Source organism: Sporothrix brasiliensis (assembly GCF_000820605.1).
Source record: "Sporothrix brasiliensis 5110 chromosome Unknown Cont19, whole genome shotgun sequence".
Lineage (NCBI taxonomy): Eukaryota > Fungi > Ascomycota > Sordariomycetes > Ophiostomatales > Ophiostomataceae > Sporothrix > Sporothrix brasiliensis.
This window is the reverse complement of record NW_024467138.1, coordinates 3,295,674-3,312,022: the sequence shown is the minus strand read 5'-3', so window position 1 is coordinate 3,312,022 and position 16,349 is coordinate 3,295,674. Positions and strand designations below refer to the sequence as shown.

The window sequence follows — 16,349 nt, the reverse complement described above, 5'->3', positions numbered from 1 at the left end:
AAGCTGCCTCTTTTTTTGACGGCGGTTGAACTGGTCGTGCCGTCTTCGGTACATCGTTCTGTCGTTGACATATTCAGACAGGTTCACGCATATTCCCTTTCGTAGGTGCCTGGATGTCTTGGTAGTTGCTGCGTATGTCGTCTTTTCTTCAGTCCTATCCGCGGGACGAATTCGCCAAGACGACAATGACAAAGACAGCGATGGTGACAAGACGTGTCGATGACAGGATGTGTGCAGGAGATCCTGTCAACAGTTACACATACATTGGCGCACCAAATACGGAGCGTCACAGACGTCTTGGTTTGTTACTGAACTGCCTCCGTGGACGGTGATCCGCGCGGAGTCTCCGTGCGGCGTGTGTGAAGGTTTCGCAGAACTTCTGCGATTGGCTCTCGCTATTCCCCGACTTGTTCCTATCTTTTGTTTTGAGCAAACACTCAACTCTGTACCCCTGCACAGCCCAAAGTTGTCAAAGAAACTAGCTTGGCGATATTGAAAAGAAAACGAGTTCAGTCACTGTTGGAAGGAAAAAGCACCTGAAAAAAACCATACGTACGTGCAAGTCATATCGCAGGGTACTGTATTGGTAGTCCACACCCTGGCTAGCCGAATGACCAACTAATAACTTCGCCCCAATGGCCTCGCCTGGACTCATTCCCCCAGATACGCCAAGTTTAATGATCTCGCCCGCACCTTTGCCGAGCCAATACACCCTAAGGCTGAGCATACCCCCTTCCTCTCCCAAATTGTCGTGGCAGCCGTCAATGGTTCCGGGAGTCAATCACGGCTCACTACGAGCCTGGAATACCGGCTGCCTCCAGCTTCCACAGCGCGAGATTTCTTCCTAGCTACACTGGTCTGTCTTTTATGGCTCTCATTGCGTAGATAGCATCATGCTGCAGAAAACGAGAACGTCAATTCGCAATCTTCCAGCTATTACCACGTTCCAGAGACATTTAGGTGGCGATCACAAGCGAGCCACAATTTCAAGACCTGGCCTTGCCGGCGTCTGATTTGCTGCGTCACATGGCTCACGCCTCTTTGGTGACATCAACAGCATCGGGACCAAGGCAATTGACCTCAAAATAATTTTCAAATGTTTTCATTTCGTGTTTCTTATTCGACGTCTGCTTTTGTATTACTTCTCTGTCTAATCACCCCTCGTTGACCACCTCTCCATAGTGATTCAGAACCATCAATTAGTTTGCTCGTATTTACGCAGTGGACCGCCGCGAGGCTGTCGCTGGACATTGCAACTGGTCTGTTGGTGTATTTTTACGCACAAAGAACTACGCCATCAGTCTCCGCTGATCACTCTCCGTACAAGGCAGCGCCGCATTCATAATCGTCATTTATTGGTCAGTGAGCATTTTCACGATGTGCCCCAAGCTTCAAAGCCGCATCTGCCCGAATGCCTTCATTTCTTTGTACTTCTCTTTTTCCTTTCTCTTTCGCGTTCTGTTTTATTTGCTCATACTGAAACTACATCCGAAAGTGTACAAAATGGCACATTCACTTACAATACAATTATCTTCCATATACCCGGCACTTTTGATGTACCGGGCAACAGTCGAAGTCATCGTGAACGTGCAGCCGCGTCTCCATCGCCGTAGACTGTACCGAAAGGAGACTCCGGGAGCTACCACACTGGGCCAAGAAATCGAACGGGGCGAACAAGGGCCCGGAACCGTTCCAAAGGCTCACCGAATCCAAACGTACGGCGCTCCACCGTGCCATTGAGAATTATGCTCGACTCTGGTCACCCATTCCTCCTCATTATTATCGTGCTTTCCATGTTTAGAAACGTTTCTCGGTGGCTTTGGCTGTGTGGGTGTAGTTTGGTAGAGCATCTGGCTCCGAAAAGAATTCGTGACTGTAGTCGCCCCCGGGTTGATCCTCCATGGGTTAGGCTGACCCCAGCTTCCTTGGTGCTTTTGGTGGCGTTTGTTTGGCTCGATTTCTTTCTTCTCAGATTTTAGCAACATCAATCAGTTACGACAATGGTGGGTGCTCACCAAAAAGCAGGGAAGACGGTGGGATTCCACGAGCAAGGTGCGGACAAATAGGGGCGTGCGGTTAGTCAAACCTCAAGTCAAGTTAGTATAAAGCCGGACTAAGCTCCAGTTTATTGACTACACGATTGCTCTTTCCTTCGTAGCCGACAATTCAATTCAATCAAACTTCAAAAGCTCCCGAGCAAACTGCAAGAGCAACCAGCAGATATCCGCTGTTGCCCTCTCTTTCCTCTTTGTGCCCTCATCGTTCCTTTTGCTTGTTGCCTCTGCAACCTGTGATCAATTCTTCCACCTCTTCGTTTCTCTTTCACGACCTTCTTCTTTCCGCTCCAAATAAACTCTCCACTCTTGTCTCTTGTCACTTCTGCAAGACTCTCCATCCTTTTCGACATTCGTCTACTTTACGTTCTCGCCGTTTTGAAGACATCCCTGCCACTAACACGGCACTAACAGTCGACACTGCTGTGCTTTTCCTGCTCTCCTCTTTGCATCATTTTTCCTCGTCGAGCTTTGCCCTGTCGCTTGTGCTCTCCCCGCCCCCTTGTTGTACTTTCGCCCTCCCTCACTACGCCCTAAACAGCCAAGAGCCTCCCACTACGGGTCCTTTGGACGTCTCAATACATCCTTCTTTACATACCCCCCCCTCCCCTTTCTCCTCCACCTTCCCGTTACCCACACCGTCGAAAGCTAGTTGCCGAAGAACGAAAACAAAGACACAACAAACCAACAGTTAGCCGACCCGAAGTTATCTCGTTGCTTCCGTTTTCTTTCTACTCCGTCTTCACTCGTCAGAAGCTGGTTATATATAAACCATGGATCCCGTTCATCGCACCTCTTCTCCCTACATTGATCCGACCGTCAAAGGCCCTCAATCCAAGATCCTCTCCCGCAATCATCCCAACATCCAGGAAAAAAGTACGTGGCCAACGTGATGGTTCTCTGAAGCTTCCATCTCTTCGACTTGTCGTCTGTCTTGCTCATCGCATTGCCCCATCCTTGCCGTCGTCACTGGCTTCTAACTCTCTCTCCAACAGTGGTCACCACTACCGTCAACAAGACAAGCCTCCACCCCAGCGGTGTCGCGTAAGTTGGACTCTCTATCTCTTACCCTCCGTCTGCTTGAAATTTGTTCTCCAGACCGGGATCCTCGTATCTCCATGATAGCACACGCTAACAAGCTTCCGTTGCAGTCCTCACCCGGAGCCGCACACTGAAATCGGTATGAGACTACCAACCTCGATGCTGTCGATTCGACCAACACGACGTACTCGTCTACGGATGTTCATTCATTGCTAACCAATTCCACAGAGGAGCAACTCCATGAGCAGGCTCACATTGACTACAACCGTGTCGCCATTGTAAGTCTTATCTCCTTGCATGGAAGGCAAATGTGTTCGTTCCACTCCGGAACTTGATCTTAACAACCTCGCCAGATTTCCCACCCTTCAGTCCCCGCCCTCTACGAAGATGCTTTGGTCTACGAGCCGGGTTCCGGTATCTCGGCTACCGGTGCCCTGACTGCCTACTCTGGCAAGAAGACCGGCCGCTCTCCCTCAGACAAGCGCATTGTCAAGGAGCCGTCATCAGAAAAGGACATCTGGTGGGGCCCTGTCAACAAGCCTATGACCCCTGATGTAAGAACACCCCCATCACAGCTATTGCGTTTCTACCGCAACCACGATCTCTGTATCTGCTCCTGTTTTTTTACCTTTGTGCTTCTTTGTTCTGTGATGCAATTTTGCATTCGCATGTCATTCTCCCCTCTTCCACCTGTGGCACGCCACCCCTGCATTGGCGCTTCCCTTTTCGGCTACGAATGACATCGTTGTATGTCACGTCCTATCACACGACCTCGAGCCATCTTTAGCCTTCTCCGACGATTGCCGTCCTCTCAGCCGCAGCTACTCGCAAAACCCACCCAAAACTTTTTCGGAACGCCTTTGCGGTACTGCACAGCTTTGGTCAGCTTTTCCAAGTGGAAACCGAGAGTTCGCCCACGATACGATACATGTGGCAATAGGCAAATGATACGAGGCGAAAGGACGGAAACGTCGACTTTTGAAACTCCCCAGCCACGGAAGCTTGCTTTCGTATTTGCGCTGAGTTGGCAAGACAAATCGCATGTTCCTCATTGGCGACCACATTTGCCCTCGGATTGAGACACCCGTCGCAATAGCAGCCTAACAAGGCAACTGTTCTTTTGATGCTGTAATCGACTCGCTCCTTCCGACAATTCCCTTCGGTTCCCCACTACCCCGGCCACTGGCGTCATGATGCATCCTCGGGCCAAGTGCAGGCAGTTGCTTTTCATGCTTTTCGTGCCCCGCCCAGCGACAATTACCGAGCTAGGGACGCTGTTTCATTGGGTCCCCTTTGTCCCCTCTTGCCTAATCCGGCAATTGATCCCATTTCACCAACCCCAGCATTTTCTTACCATTTGCACATGCAAACCACGTGATTTTTTTATTTCATCACGCGACCACGCGATACTACCACCGCTTTTGTGCTAACCTGCATTCCCCTTTAGGTCTGGAAGATCAACCGCGAGCGTGCGATCGACTACCTGAACACTCGCAGCCGCCTGTACGTCATTGACGGTTACGCCGGCTGGGATGAACGCTACCGGATCAACGTGCGCGTCGTGTGCGCGCGCGCCTACCATGCCTTGTTTATGCGCAACATGCTGATCCGGCCACCCCCGGAGGAGCTGGAGCACTTCCATCCCGACTACACCATCTACAACGCTGGCTCGTTCCCTGCCAACCGTTACACCGAGGGCATGACCTCTGGTACCTCCGTCGCCATTAACTTTGCCGAGAAGGAGATGGTCATCCTCGGTACCGAGTACGCTGGTGAGATGAAGAAGGGCGTCTTCACAGTTCTTTTCTATGAGATGCCCATCAAGCACAACGTCCTGACACTGCACTCGTCTGCCAATGAGGGCAAGAACGGCGATGTCACCCTCTTCTTCGGTCTGTCCGGAACTGGCAAGACCACTCTCTCTGCCGATCCCAACCGTGCCCTGATTGGTGACGACGAGCACTGCTGGTCCGACAAGGGTGTCTTCAACATTGAGGGCGGCTGCTACGCCAAGTGCATTGGCCTATCCGCCGAGAAGGAGCCGGATATTTTTGGCGCAATCCGCTTCGGCTCCGTCCTCGAGAACGTTGTCTTCGACCCCGAGACCCGCACTGTCGATTACGACGATGCCACCCTCACCGAGAATACCCGTTGCGCGTACCCCATCGAGTACATTTCCAACGCCAAGATCCCCTGCTTGTCCAACTCGGCCCCGAGCAACATCATCCTTCTCACCTGCGACGCCCGCGGCGTCCTGCCCCCCATCTCCAAGCTCAACAGCGCCCAGACCATGTTCCACTTCATCTCCGGTTACACCTCCAAGATGGCCGGCACCGAGGACGGTGTCACCGAGCCCCAGGCCACCTTCTCTTCGTGCTTCGCCCAGCCGTTCCTGGCCCTGCACCCCATGCGCTACGCCCAGATGCTTGCCGACAAGATCGAGCATCACAAGGCCAACGCCTGGCTGCTCAACACCGGCTGGGTCGGTGCGGGTTTCGCCCAGGGTGGCAAGCGCTGCCCCCTCAAGTACACCCGTGCCATCCTCGACGCTATTCACTCCGGTGATCTCGCCAAGGTCGAGTACGAGAACTACGACGTCTTCAACCTGCAGGTCCCCAAGTCGTGCCCCAACGTCCCCTCGGAGCTGCTCAACCCCAAGGCTGCCTGGACGGCTGGTTCCGACTCCTTCAACACCGAGGTCCGCAAGCTGGGTGGTCTGTTCATCGAGAACTTCAAGAAATACTCGGACGAGGCCACGCCCGACGTCGTCAAGGCCGGTCCTGTCATCTAAACGATGCTCGCCGCGCTCTTTTTGATTTTCTCTATTGGAACTTGTACGACGTTTACGCCCTGTTTCGCGTTCCTGCTTCATTTCCGTTTTCCTTTGTTCTGGATTCTTGGGTATAAAATGCAATGTTTAATCTTGTTGTTACTCGTTCTCTTTTTTTTTTTTTTGTACTGTATATACAGTGCGACCGGTGGTGGAAGATTTGAAACCGGGAATTGCGAGAGACGGCGGCTTCCTTGCTATGCAGTGTGCAAAGACGCAAAGAAGTTTTTGTTTGTCCTAAACCATTGAAAGTGGTTTTTACATACTTTTATATAGTGCAAAGCGGTGTAGCTTTTCATTTCTCTTGGACTCCTTGACTCCGTGCCTTTGTTTGTGCTACATAGCTCCAAATAGGATAATATTTTGTGGCTTAGTATAACGGGCTTGAACATAGTATGCGACATGACGCTGGTATCAAAGTCAGTGTTGATGTCGTCAGCTATTGTCTTTTGATTTTTTTAATACATGTCTACAGAAATACATAAAATTAATTCGAGGAACGTATTAACGTATTCAAGTAGTTTTAAGAAATATTCCATTTGCAACGTAAGGTAAAAAGGTCACTAATAACGATAATACGTACAAAAAAGACACCACATATATGAAACTTTATAAACCCTGAAGTTCCATACATGCTGCTGTTTCTTGAATGACTCCTGCGGCACTAACAATAAGCAGCCTCTAGGGTCTTATACTATTGACATTCTCCATCACAGAGCCTTGGTAGCCGGTCCCTTCTTCGTGCACACAATCCACTTCATGTACCCGCACGGCCACAGGTGCTGCACCTCGCCACTGCGCAGATCCCACGCGTCCGTGTCGGCTGTCGACGCCCCACATGTCCGCAGAAGCGCCTCCACCTCGTCCGGCGTCCGCGTCCGCAGCATCGACATCCAGCCGTCAAACACGAGTACAAATGGCAGGATGGGGATCAGGTATGTGAACACGAGCGTCATGGGCGACCGCCAGCGCCAGGCGTAGTAGGGCGCAGTCAGCAGGATGCCAAGCCCAAAGATGAGCGTGGTCACAAACGCACTGAGGGACCGGTCCTGCAACTCAAATATGCCGAAGCCATCGCTGGTCTCGACGGTGTTTTTGAGAATGTCGCGTGCGAGGGGGTCGTCAAAGTGGTGGAAAGCCAGGCTAAACAGGCGACAGACACGGGCGTCGGCCAATGTGGTGGGCTGGGTGGTGGACGATCCGGCCCCAAAGGCCTCGCTGAGGATGGCTTTCGGATCGGCGTCGCAGGCGTCCACGGGCTGCGCCGCGTAGCGGACGTGCTGGCTGGCGGCAGCGGCGGCAGCCCACTCTTCGACATGCGGATGCAAGTCTGTGAGGACAAACTGGGTCGGGGCAGCCTTGCCGTCCTTTCGGCTTTGGCTGGTGTTGAGGATGCGCTCGATGCTGGGCGTCGGTCCGCCACCACCGGCGCAAAAGTCAATCATGATCCAGGGGGCTGCGGATGATGACTGCTGCCCGTTCTTTTCGAGCACCTCGCGTCGAAGCACGTCGGCAACGAGAGACGCCGGCGAGGCGCTTTGCAAAATGGGGACACGCATGATCCAAGCCCGAGTCAATGCAGCCTGGATGCGGCCACGACACCATGCTGGAAACCTTTATTGGGCCCGTGTTAGGTGGCTATTCACGATGGTGGAGGGAAGGGTGAGCTGTAGCTTACCATGGCTGGTCATCAATCTCAAAGACATGCATGCGAGGGATTAGAGGTGCCATTGTGCGTACTGTTTTCATAGAAATGTACGAATTGAAGCTTGAACAGGGGAAAAGGGGGGGATATGGTAAAGCTGTTGCGGGAAGGAAAGCTCTGAGAACCAATGGATGACGGAGCTCGTTGAAGAGCTACCCCAATTGGATGCGAATTGGATTAGGCAGGTGCGACTGTTAAGAATGCGATGGTTTCCGTTAGAATGATATTGCCAAGCAATATCCCAGTTTTGAAGAGGCAATTGATGCAGATTGTTTCTTTAAGAAAAGTCGGATAAAATACGACATTGGACGTACGTCGATTGAGGATTTCCTTCTGGCTACCGGCCTGAGGATAAAACAGGCGTTAGTTTTCAGACGGGTTGAAACAGGGCGTGCACGTTCTTATGGTTTTAAGGGATTGCGCAGCGCTTTCCAATTCAGGACATAGTAGCCTGGCGACCACGATAAACGTTCAACTGGCAAGAGCAACTCAGTTTCTTCACGAATGAAGATCTATGTCATACTTCATTTGAGCTGCAGAATTTGAAAAATGAGGGTCGGATAAAGCTAAGAAAGAAAGTAAGCGCAGTCGACTTCGCATTCTTGGGAGGCGCAGGTGCACCAGAGCTCTCCGATTGGTACGCGCGCCCCTCGACAAAGCGGCCAATATCTCTACGCCGCCCCGGTTTCGTCACTAGACGTCAGTCAATCCATCCGATGCCCGACAACCAGGCAACATCTCGCCCCGCGACAACGGGCACTCTTATCTCGCCGCCTCTTTCTTTAGCTTCTGTTGCTTTTTTATGTGTATTATCGGTTTTCGGCTTGACTTCACTATTGTCTAAATGCAGTCCTGTCGTTATAAGGTCATGAATGTCGTCAAATATTTGCAACTCAAAGAATCTATCGCTTTTCTATCCCATCCGGCCGTTGTCGTAGACTCGGTCCATGTGGCCGCTGAAATACAGGTGCCGAAAACGACCTCCTCGGAATAAACCAAAACTGCGCCTGTCCTCCGGCCAGCTGAAGTCATCGTCGTCTGATATGTCCAATCCCTATGCGTGTATACTGTTCATAGTCCATCGTTCCCTTTATAAAGTGCCTCCTTCAGTCGTTCACTTGCGTCTCTTGGATGTCCGGTCCTTGTATTTGGGAAACACAATCGAGCCCTTCTTCGCCCTCCGCTTCTCAATGCGCTTCTTGCCGAGCGGCTTCTTGAGAATCGCTCCCGAGTCGACCTCCATGGCAGCTGCTATTCTGTTAGTATATTGCTTGTTTCAGAGACCGGATTCTGTCTTCTCTAAGCGAGACCAAACAACTTACAGGTTTCCTCCTTGAGTTGGTCGCTCGGTGTGGGCTCCTCGTTCGCTGCATGTTTGTTAGACGTTATTCTCTCTTTTCTAAATTCTGCCATTCGCCCAGCAAGATAAACCCACCATCGGCAACATCTTCCATGGCGTTCGGGTCCTCCTTGGCCTCCTTCACGGGCGCCGGTTGGGCTGCCAGCTCCATCAGCTTCGCGGACAGACGCTCCGTCCGGGCCGACTCGACGGGGCCGAAGACATTCTTCTTGAGCTTCTGGTTGTTGTTCTTGCGCGAACTCGCGCGCGCGCTCTTGGCCATTGTGTCTGTGTGAGAGGAAGTAGTCACGGCCTCGTAAATATGCGTGGTTGTGATGAATATCGACTTGTCGTACGTCCTGCTTTCCGCCTGCTTTCCTTTAGTCTTTACCACTGGCTTTTTTCTTTATTCGGCATTTTTTTTCATTATCAACTTTTTTCTGCCGGTTTTTTGCGCTATCATAATGCACGCGTTAATAGGTTACTCCTAAATGCTTTTCGCCGCCCTTCACCGCCTTCATTAACGCCCTCTCTCTCAGTGAGGCAGGTGGTGGCCGAACAGGCGCCAGTATGTTGTACCATCGCCCCCCCAAGTCGCCTAGAGCGAAACACCCGAAAAATGTCGACACGACGGGTGACGGTGACGACGTCGACGACACCGCCCGACAACGACTTTGCACGCCGCGCGCGGACGCGATTCTTATGACACGCCGCACACCGTATGTCATCGCTGACCTACGCGCTCTTTCTGAGCTCTCTCTGCCTCTTCTTCTCCAGCAACCTGCACTCTATCACTATCTCTGCGCGGCTTAAAAGCATCTTATGCCGCGTTTTGTCACGCGAGGCTGCGACTTTTTACTCTCTCGCTCTGCTCGGGTCCTTCGCCGACCAACACGTTTTACACCGTCAACAGCAGACGAGACTCTGTGACTCGTCCGTCACAGATACCGACGCGCCCCTTCATCCCGCCACCGCCCGCCTGAGCCGCGCAAGCAAAGGTTCCCTTTTGACACAGATCGACGATATCCGTACAAACGACGAGCCTCGTGAACTTGGGGCAGGCCTTGGTTGAACGCCACCTGGGCCTGGCAAGGCCCTACCACAGACTCAAACAACGTTTAGGAGCTGCACGTCGAACTGCACTTCCCATTCACTACCCCGAAGGCTGAGACGCTTCACTTGTCTGGCACCGGCTTCTCAAGCACAGCATTTGGCGACGTGCAACGACCTCCCACAACGCACTCACGTCACGCAGATTCTCGCCGCTATCTCCGCTACGAACCTTCACTTCTCTGCACCATGGCGTCTCAGCAACAGGAGGTCAACAAGCTGGTGGCCACGATCCAGGTTCTCAAAAACAGGGATCTGATCTTCATCTGCCAGAGCAATGGCCTGGCCAAGTCGGGCAACAAGGCCGACCTCCATAAGCGGATCATCAACTGTAGGCTGGCCTCTTCATCCTCTTCTGCACTTTTCTTTTATATCCTCATAGTTTTCGTCACCTTTTTCTACTGGCTTTGCCTCGACACCACCGTGCAACCATCATGCTACTTTCCATCATGGACAGCGTCTCTCGTTGGTTTGCCTCTTCTGTTAACAAGACGACCACAGATATCGATGCATCCGTTCACGACCCGAACCAGCGAAACTATAACAACATCCGGAACAGTATTATGCAGGTGACAAATGGCACTCTTCCGGGCAACTACCGCGGCTCCTATCTGGGCAACTCCCCGATCCCCTCCTCACCCTCTTACAACCAGGCCGGCATGTCCTCGCCGTATAACGGCACTGGCGGGGCACAAAACGGTCTCGGGCACAACGGTGCACGGGCAGTCTTCTCACACCAAGGGCTCCAGTTCAAGCCGAGTCCCTTTTACGAGATCGAAGCACCAATTGGAGACGTCCGACAATGCGAGGGTATGTCACAGCTGCTCTGGGAAACGAGACGAGACGAGACTGGGGCATCGCCGTACTAACAAGCGTTGCAGCTATGGCACAACACCGGAATAGCATCACCATTGTCGTCCGCGCCTCCCAACATCCCGACCTCCAGCGGTGTCTTACCGATCCGGCCATCCGCGTCATGATTTTTTGTGCGGCGAACAACTACGGCATCCAAGATGTGGCTTTCCCCTATCAGTGCGAAATCAAGGTGAACGGCGGCGAGGTCAAGGCCAACTTGCGGGGCTTGAAGAACAAGCCCGGTTCGACGCGGCCCGTGGATATCACAGACCAGCTCCGCCAGAAGCCGCCAACCTACGGAAACAGCTTAGAGTTCACCTACGCACTGACATCCAAGGTTCGTACAGTCAAATACATTTTTTTTTATTTCTCCGATGAATAGTTTCTAACGTTTGTACAATAGCGATTCTACCTTGCGTTGTATATTTGCAAAACATACTCTGCACCAACCTTGGCATCAAGGATAGAAAAGAGAAGTCGCATTACAAGGGCTTCTGTTATTCGGGAAGGTATGCATATAGTCATCCTAGACCACATTTAGTATTTCACCGTGCTAACTCAAACCCAGTCACAAAACAAGCACAAGATCCAGATATTGTGGCAACCTCGTTGGTATTGTCGCTCAAATGCCCCTTGACCTACATGCGATTGTCATTACCCGTCCGGGCAACAACATGCAAGCACATTCAATGCTTCGATGCAACATCGTACCTGCAGCTACAAGAACAGGGCCCGCAGTGGCTCTGCCCTGTGTGCAGTAATGCGGCACCCTACGATGCGCTGGCTGTGGACGAATATGTCAAGGACATTCTAGAAAATACGCCCAGTGACCTCGACCAGGTCACCATCGACCCAGACGGCACATGGCACACTGGCAAGGACAAGGACCAGGACCGAGCAGGTGGTGTCTCCACTCCACCACGATCCAGTGCCGCAGTCGCATCGGTTGCCACGCTGCTCGACGACGAGTTTGAGATTTTGTCGACCCCTGTCCCGCGAAGGAGCAATGGCTACTCGAACGGCGACGGCGGCAGCCAGCCGAACAGCAATGGCGGTAGCACCGTCGTTGGCAGTGGCCACGGCAACGGCAACGGCCACGATATGTCGAGCAGCAACCCCACGCTGATCAATAGCCGTGACACCACGGCGACGCCTAACAGGAGTACCGTGACGCCCAACGGCGGCGGCGGCCTCAACTCCAACAACAAACGCCCACGCGAGGTTATTGACCTGACGCTGGACAGTGACGAGGATGACGAGCCTCTACCACGCCGGTTTAAGCGACAAAACACGGGCACTGGCACGGGCTATGGCGGGTCTGGTTCGTCTGCGGCACTGTATGACGGTGTAATGGGAAACGCCCAATTCTAGCAGGACCTCTCGGCTGCGTCGTAATTCCTTGCTCCCACGATTTTTTTAAACTTTAATGTTTCCCTTTCGGTTTCTTCTGAACATTTACAAATGAGCGGCTTGCGTTTTAACTCCTCGGCTTTCTGGGTTTTTGCATCACTTATACCTGTTCCATGTATTTTTTTTACAGTGCACTTTCAAGTCGACTTACAGCGTGACGTCTTTGCGACATACGGCGTGTTGTTCAGAGAAGGGCACAGGAGGTGAGCAAAGACACTCGCCTTCTTGCTCGGCACACTCTAAAGCAAGAGAAGGGTGAACAAAGTGTGCGGGATACTTGCGTTAGCGATACACTGCAACATATGGAGGGTATGGAAAGGAATTGGGCGCGTGTTGAAAACAATTTTATTTTAAAGTCTTAATCAAAACTGATTCCCAACTATTATTGGCCTCCAATTGAAAATAACATATCAAGCATTCCATAAATCATAAAAAAATCAAATGTCGGATCTCACGTTGTCATTGTGCTGTGTCTTTCCATATATACTGCACAATAGAATAATATGCAAGTATATGGTACATATTATCTTTTAGCATAATATATCTATGTAACGAGGCACCGTGAAGTATCGTCCGGGAAGAGAGCGCCCCACTTTAGCTAAGGTTGGCAGTTTAGGGGGACAGCATCGGGCGAAACGTGTAACAAACCGCGACCTCATAGCAGATACAGCATTTATCGCGAAACGAAGGCAGCAGGTGTTGTATGCAATTTAAGATAACGTCTCCACCCGTGGCACATCTCATTGACTGACGACACAAGCTCACAAGGAGCTCGCCAAACAACGACCAGAGGCTCACACATCTCACGTACTCCTTGCACATTTTCACACATTAAGAAACCCTTCATACTGGGGATGACGTCGGTCTGAGGACGAGAGTTGCAGGCGTTATAACAGCGCACTTCTTCATTACACATCTTGCCTGTTTACATTGTCTCTCCTCCCGTCTCTCACAACACCACAACCATGTCGTTTGACCCCGTCCTACCCCCGTTCAACGCGGGCGACCCGGGTGCAACGTTCTTCAACTCGTCGTGCCTCGACTTCTTGCTCATTGAGCTCGTCCCGATGGCCTACCGCGTGACCAATGAGCTTGAGGCGGGCGCACAGGCACGGTCATTGGCGGTGGCTGCGGCGGAGGCAGGACTCGAGGGGGCAGCACCACATCCAGACGCACAAGGAACAGCACCAGGAGCTGCTGCTGCTGCTGCTGCTGCTACTGCTGCCGGAGCAGCAGGCGCAACAGGTAGCACAGCGGTAGGGGCACCAGCACCAGACAAGGTGGCGGCAGCGGCCGGCAGCACAGCGGGCACGGGCACAGGCACGGCGACAGGGACTCTCAACACAACGGGTCCTGGCGGCGGCCGGCGGCTGCTGGACGAGGATGAGGAGCGGGACGCCGTGTTTTATCGGCTCGAGATGCTGGGCTACCGGGTCGGGCAGGGTCTGGTGGAGCGGTTCTCGCGGGAGCGGCCACGGTTTCACGACACACTGGACGTGATCAAGTTCCTGTGCAAAGATTTGTGGACGCTTGTCTTCCGGAAGCAGGTCGACAATCTCAAGACGAATCATAGGGTGGGTTTGGTCTTCCCCCTCCCCCGGATCGTCCCATTTTCTCCTCTCGACTTGAACTGTGCAGCTCTACTAACATAGCATAGGGCGTCTATGTCTTGACAGACAACGCATTCCGGCCATTTCAGAGGATGAGCACCGAGGCCGGCGGCCAGGCGGTGGTGCGGGCACAGCCGGTAGGTGGTTTTTTCCTTTTTGCGTTTCCGACATGTTTACTTTTTACCCCATTGCTAACAGACTGGAGTTCCTTTGGTTTCCGTGCGGTATTGTGCGTGGCGCGCTGGCGGCGTTGGGCATCACGGCCACGGTGCAGGCCGAGAGCAACGAGCTGCCCGGGGCCATCTTCCAGATCAAGACGATTCCGACCAAGGCATAGTCGGAGCGTCAGTCAGGCAGGGACATTTTTACTCTTTATATGGTTTCTGGAAGACTTCCTTTTCTGTTTGTCAACCAAGCGTTGTCAACCAAGCGTCCTCTTTGTACTTTTAATGACACCAGCCGCCAGCATTACGGTATTAGAAAACTAGGATCTCTGTTCTTGCTGTTCTGAAAATCTGCTCTCATATCCTTCCAAGGCCACATCGTATCTCGCTTCGAGGCGTTCTTCTCCCAAAAATAAAACGACGTAAGGTGCCTCAATCAACTGTATATATTTCGCAATTTTCTTTACTTCCCTTTCACCGTTACATCATTGCATGCGCCGTACAAAAGATGCTGTAGTGCTACACTGGTGACAAAGGCTCTTCCTCATCCTCTATTTTACCGGTTGTTTTGTCGGGGTGGAGCCCATAGAGTGGCGCTGGGCCAGGAGAAGCCACGATGTGGGCGGCATTGGTATCCAAAGAGGTGAGATCCTGAGACAGTTGGGTGTGCAGCGACTTGGTCGTGGGGCCAAGCTGCTTAGCTCTCATCTCCTTTTTGAGCTTCCACGGTTGCATTATCAAGCCAACCATGATGGCTTTCTCCCAGCTTCCCGATGACCAAATATGTAAAAATAGAGGCAGCAACTGCGATAAATGGCACGACCTTGGACGGGTCTTATTATCCCTGCCAGCCTTGAACTTGGGAGCGCTACAAACTGCGTTACTTTCACGATATGAGAAAAAACCATCAGACAATATTGGGAACTCGATAAAATGGCTCTCGAAATGACTGCGTGCAGTGCGGTCCATTCGGTTGAGTTGCCTGCATGAAAGGTAAATAGTGAGTGAAAGTGATAAAAAAAAAGAAAAAGAAAAAAAAAGAAATGTGCAACACAATGAGAGGAACGGATCGGAAAAGGAGATGAATTGCGACTCCGTAACAGGCAACCATACATGAATCGGGACATAGGCAAGTGGACGTCGCCTTTGACATAAGTACTCCGTTGAGGATGTCCGTTTCCTTCCCCGGGATAGGGAGCCGATGCCAGTCAGACAAGAGGTCGCAAAGCCCTCATAATTGGCGCCATCGTATATGGAGCCCCTCTTCCTCAGTCTTCCCCCAACAAGAGGATAAAATGCGTTACTCGCAGAAAAACCGTAAAAATTGGAGAGAAATTTATAATGGATGAGATTCTAAGTCGACGGTGGGCGAAACACGCCCCAAAAAAAAACCTTGTAGGAGCGCCGTGAAGATGTCCGGTCCATTTCGAGCTTTGTGCCTTCGGCGATGTCCACGGATATTTTCCAATTCAGACGCCGCGTGTATTATGGCACACTCAAAAGCTTCAACAATCCTCAGGTCCTCCCTCGTCCAGAGAAAAATGATGCAAGGGAAAACCGAGCCTTGTCACTGGTCCTTACCCCTCATACCTACGAATGTACTTGAACTGAACCCCTCCACCGCGCCTGGGATCCCTTGCGGCTTCGCGCGGCCAACAATTCACCCAACTGACCTTGCATCACCGCCGGTCTCGCTCCACTTCGTTTCCATCTTTCTTCGTTTCCTTTACCCCAGCTGCCCAGGTACCCACCATAAGTCAAGCTCCCCAACACATAAAATTCGCGGTGCTGTTGTTTGCTTGCCGCACCAAATATGAGGCGGGTGTAAGGCGGGCGGCCTGGCGTCTTCCGTTTTGCCCAATTCCCACCCCATTTTCGAATTCATGGCCATTATTTCATTCCAATTACATCCATGGCGCCCCGGCTCGCTCGCTCCTCTTCTTCCTGTCCGTATCCCTCTCCTCTCATTTAGGTAGCTTCTCCACTCTACTATCCCGCTCTCAATCCATGGCTTTTCGAGCTTGGGTCGTGGTCGTTCTCGTCCGTCTTACGCGGGCCTCGTGCATCTCGAACATGCGCAGGCACCGTAGTTTCTCCGCCTGTCTCGTCGTTTCTTTCGCGCCATTCATGCGCCCCTTTGCCCGCTCTTGGCTCGCTCCCACTATTCGCTCGCGCTATTCACTCGTTTTTTTTATTCGTCCCTCTCACATCCGCCGGATGTCCTTCTCTAT

At 52.1% G+C, this 16,349-nt stretch overlaps 5 protein-coding genes across 5 annotated transcripts; 3 read left to right on the top strand and 2 right to left on the bottom strand.

The window, feature by feature from the left end:
- Positions 1 to 2,827: 2,827 nt before the first annotated feature.
- SPBR_00138 (phosphoenolpyruvate carboxykinase (ATP)) lies at positions 2,828 to 5,886 on the top strand (the record flags this gene model as incomplete). Its single annotated transcript, XM_040758458.1, has 6 exons — positions 2,828 to 2,930; positions 3,050 to 3,098; positions 3,206 to 3,234; positions 3,324 to 3,373; positions 3,449 to 3,649; positions 4,543 to 5,886. The coding sequence occupies 6 exons, from the start codon at positions 2,828 to 2,830 to the stop codon at positions 5,884 to 5,886; spliced, it is 1,776 nt and encodes a 591-aa protein (XP_040618712.1).
- Positions 5,887 to 6,635: 749 nt separating this feature from the next.
- On the bottom strand, positions 6,636 to 7,631 carry SPBR_00845 (uncharacterized protein; the record flags this gene model as incomplete). Its single annotated transcript, XM_040759164.1, has 2 exons — positions 6,636 to 7,531; positions 7,604 to 7,631. 2 exons carry the CDS (start codon positions 7,629 to 7,631, stop codon positions 6,636 to 6,638), a joined length of 924 nt encoding a protein of 307 aa, XP_040618711.1.
- A 1,113-nt stretch (positions 7,632 to 8,744) lies between these two features.
- Positions 8,745 to 9,252, bottom strand: SPBR_01073 (uncharacterized protein; the record flags this gene model as incomplete). Its single annotated transcript, XM_040759391.1, has 3 exons — positions 8,745 to 8,878; positions 8,953 to 8,997; positions 9,066 to 9,252. The coding sequence occupies 3 exons, from the start codon at positions 9,250 to 9,252 to the stop codon at positions 8,745 to 8,747; spliced, it is 366 nt and encodes a 121-aa protein (XP_040618710.1).
- Positions 9,253 to 10,268: 1,016 nt separating this feature from the next.
- On the top strand, positions 10,269 to 12,305 carry SPBR_00341 (sumo ligase; the record flags this gene model as incomplete). Its single annotated transcript, XM_040758660.1, has 4 exons — positions 10,269 to 10,410; positions 10,581 to 10,889; positions 10,961 to 11,271; positions 11,652 to 12,305. 4 exons carry the CDS (start codon positions 10,269 to 10,271, stop codon positions 12,303 to 12,305), a joined length of 1,416 nt encoding a protein of 471 aa, XP_040618709.1.
- A 1,004-nt stretch (positions 12,306 to 13,309) lies between these two features.
- Positions 13,310 to 14,291, top strand: SPBR_00857 (bet3 family protein; the record flags this gene model as incomplete). Its single annotated transcript, XM_040759176.1, has 3 exons — positions 13,310 to 13,918; positions 14,002 to 14,091; positions 14,160 to 14,291. The coding sequence occupies 3 exons, from the start codon at positions 13,310 to 13,312 to the stop codon at positions 14,289 to 14,291; spliced, it is 831 nt and encodes a 276-aa protein (XP_040618708.1).
- Between the last annotated feature and the right edge of the window lie 2,058 nt (positions 14,292 to 16,349).